The sequence below is a fragment of the Notothenia coriiceps genome, unplaced genomic scaffold (assembly GCF_000735185.1).
Source record: "Notothenia coriiceps isolate Sejong01 unplaced genomic scaffold, NC01 NC01_scaffold00002145, whole genome shotgun sequence".
Classification (NCBI taxonomy): Eukaryota; Metazoa; Chordata; class Actinopteri; order Perciformes; family Nototheniidae; genus Notothenia; species Notothenia coriiceps.
This window is the reverse complement of record NW_011334846.1, coordinates 1-2,037: the sequence shown is the minus strand read 5'-3', so window position 1 is coordinate 2,037 and position 2,037 is coordinate 1. Positions and strand designations below refer to the sequence as shown.

The 2,037-nt window shown below is 39.0% G+C and overlaps 1 protein-coding gene across 1 annotated transcript; it reads left to right on the top strand.

Moving 5' to 3' along the window:
• Positions 1–661: 661 nt before the first annotated feature.
• On the top strand, positions 662–1,442 carry LOC104965955 (protein FAM151A-like; the record flags this gene model as incomplete). The annotated part of the gene is made up of 2 exons (XM_010795031.1): positions 662–768; positions 1,238–1,442. Coding segments are annotated over exons 1-2 (298 nt in total), but the record flags the coding sequence as incomplete, so codon positions are not given.
• Between the last annotated feature and the right edge of the window lie 595 nt (positions 1,443–2,037).

Here is a 2,037-nt window from a genome sequence, read left to right as displayed (position 1 = left end):
GAATGCTCTTAACATCCCGATAGCAATGAATACATTAAATGCTTTGACAATAAATATATACAAATATTTCATCTTTGGAAGTCGTGGCGCTGTAAAAAGCTAGACCGGGCAGATAACTGGATGGCCTACCTGCCTGTCAGCCTTCCATCTGTGCACAAACTTATCTCGTGCCCTCATTGGTCATGTGCACGTTCGTGTGTGTTTCTGTACTTTCAAATTCTAGCGCACTCGAGCTGGTTTCTCCATTCTTACCTACCCTAACTTTAATCAGTTATTGTCATATTTTTCTCTTGAGCGGCTGTAACAACATAATATCCCCAGTGAGGGGTCAAAAAAGTTTTAATCAGACCCATCTTATCTTATCTAATAATCTGATCATGGTAAATAACGTGTGAGAAGTAGGGATTTCAAATATCAGATTCCTTTAAATAAATAAAACACAATTTGTTGTATTAAATCTTTATGGTATAATTGTGTCATGTGATTTACACTAGAGGTTAATTAGCCTAGTTGTATAGTTTGAACTTACTTATAACGTATTTTCAGTGTGTGGATGAAAATGTTAACATGTGGACACAGATGGTGTTTTGAATCATAGAATTACTGAATCTCTAACCCTGTTCATATTTACTGTCCTGTTTATACCATGTGTGTGTTTCAGGTGGTGATGGGGGTATGTTGGTGGTTCAGGTGGTCTCTGACAGTAATCGACCCGGAGTCCCTCTGGTGGAAGGTTCTGAAAAGAGCTCGGAAGTCCTGACACTGGAGGTATATTTATATATTTAAAGAAATCCCAAAGGGTCCTTAAAAATAACTTAGTTGTGCGGAAATGAGTCCTAAGCTCCAGTAATTAGTTAACATTTTACCACTTCAAGTTCCCTCATTTCAAAGTGGTTAACAGAAGTTGATATTTTTACATTTTTTTGAATCGGTATATACCATCTGGTGATGCCTGAAGCTTTTATGTGTCATAAAAACAGTGTTTGCTAACAAGTGGCTTAATGAGACTGCTCAAAGTTGGCCGCCTTTAGTACATTTGATTTTTAGAGAACACCACTTTGTGCTACTTTCTACAGTATAAATTGCAGATAAAGAAAAACATGATTCTTTTGGAAATGTCTAATTGCTTTTATCCACCTTGTGTTTCTGAATCTCCCTAGGCAAGGAGTGGGCCATAAAAGTAGTGGAATAATGATGATTTTTTTTCAATCTAATTTGTGTGCTTGTGTGTTTGCAGGACCTCCTGGAGCTGCTGGGCCAGAAAGCTGAGGCACCCTGGGGTGTTTACCTGCGAATCCACTCTCAGCAGCTTCTGGAAGCTTCTCTCACACGGCTGCACTCGGCCTACAGCCAGGAGAAGCTGTACAGGCCTGTGTGGGTCAGCAGGGAGGGTCCACTCAGCCCAGATCACAACCAGGTATTCGGCTTCTTGACTTCAGTTGGTATTGATTTATTACCACAGAGTTGTTTTCATGTCATGCTTATATATTTTTTGTTTACATTTTTTTTATTCTCTATTGTTTAGAAAAAAGCACTTTGAGCTGCTTTTTGCGAAACTGAAATTGAAACACTATAAAAACATCGAACATATATAAAGATCATAAGAAAAGGCCAATATATCAAAACGTATGTGTCAGGGGAAGGAAGGGTCCTTAATGTATCATACTGTAGTTAAAGCAACTACTACATATTTGGCGTCCCTGTGGAATAAAGTGGTAATGTTATCCTTGAATTAAGACTGCATTTCCCATGAGCACCACTTTATAGTATAGTGTCATTAAGATCTTGATCTGCCTAACTTTTTTTATTTTTTAAAGTCCCATATTATAATATATTTGAGCAATGGAGGCGTGTGGCGCGGTGGATAGAGCCTTGGTCTGGGGATCAGATGCTCACAGGTTCAAACTCCACTGCAGTCAGCATGTCGTTGTGTCCCTGAGACACTTCACTCCAAATTGCTCCTGTGGTGATTGCCCACAGTATTGAGTATGTAAGGCGCTTTGGATAAAAGCGTCTAACAAGTAACAAGCAACATGT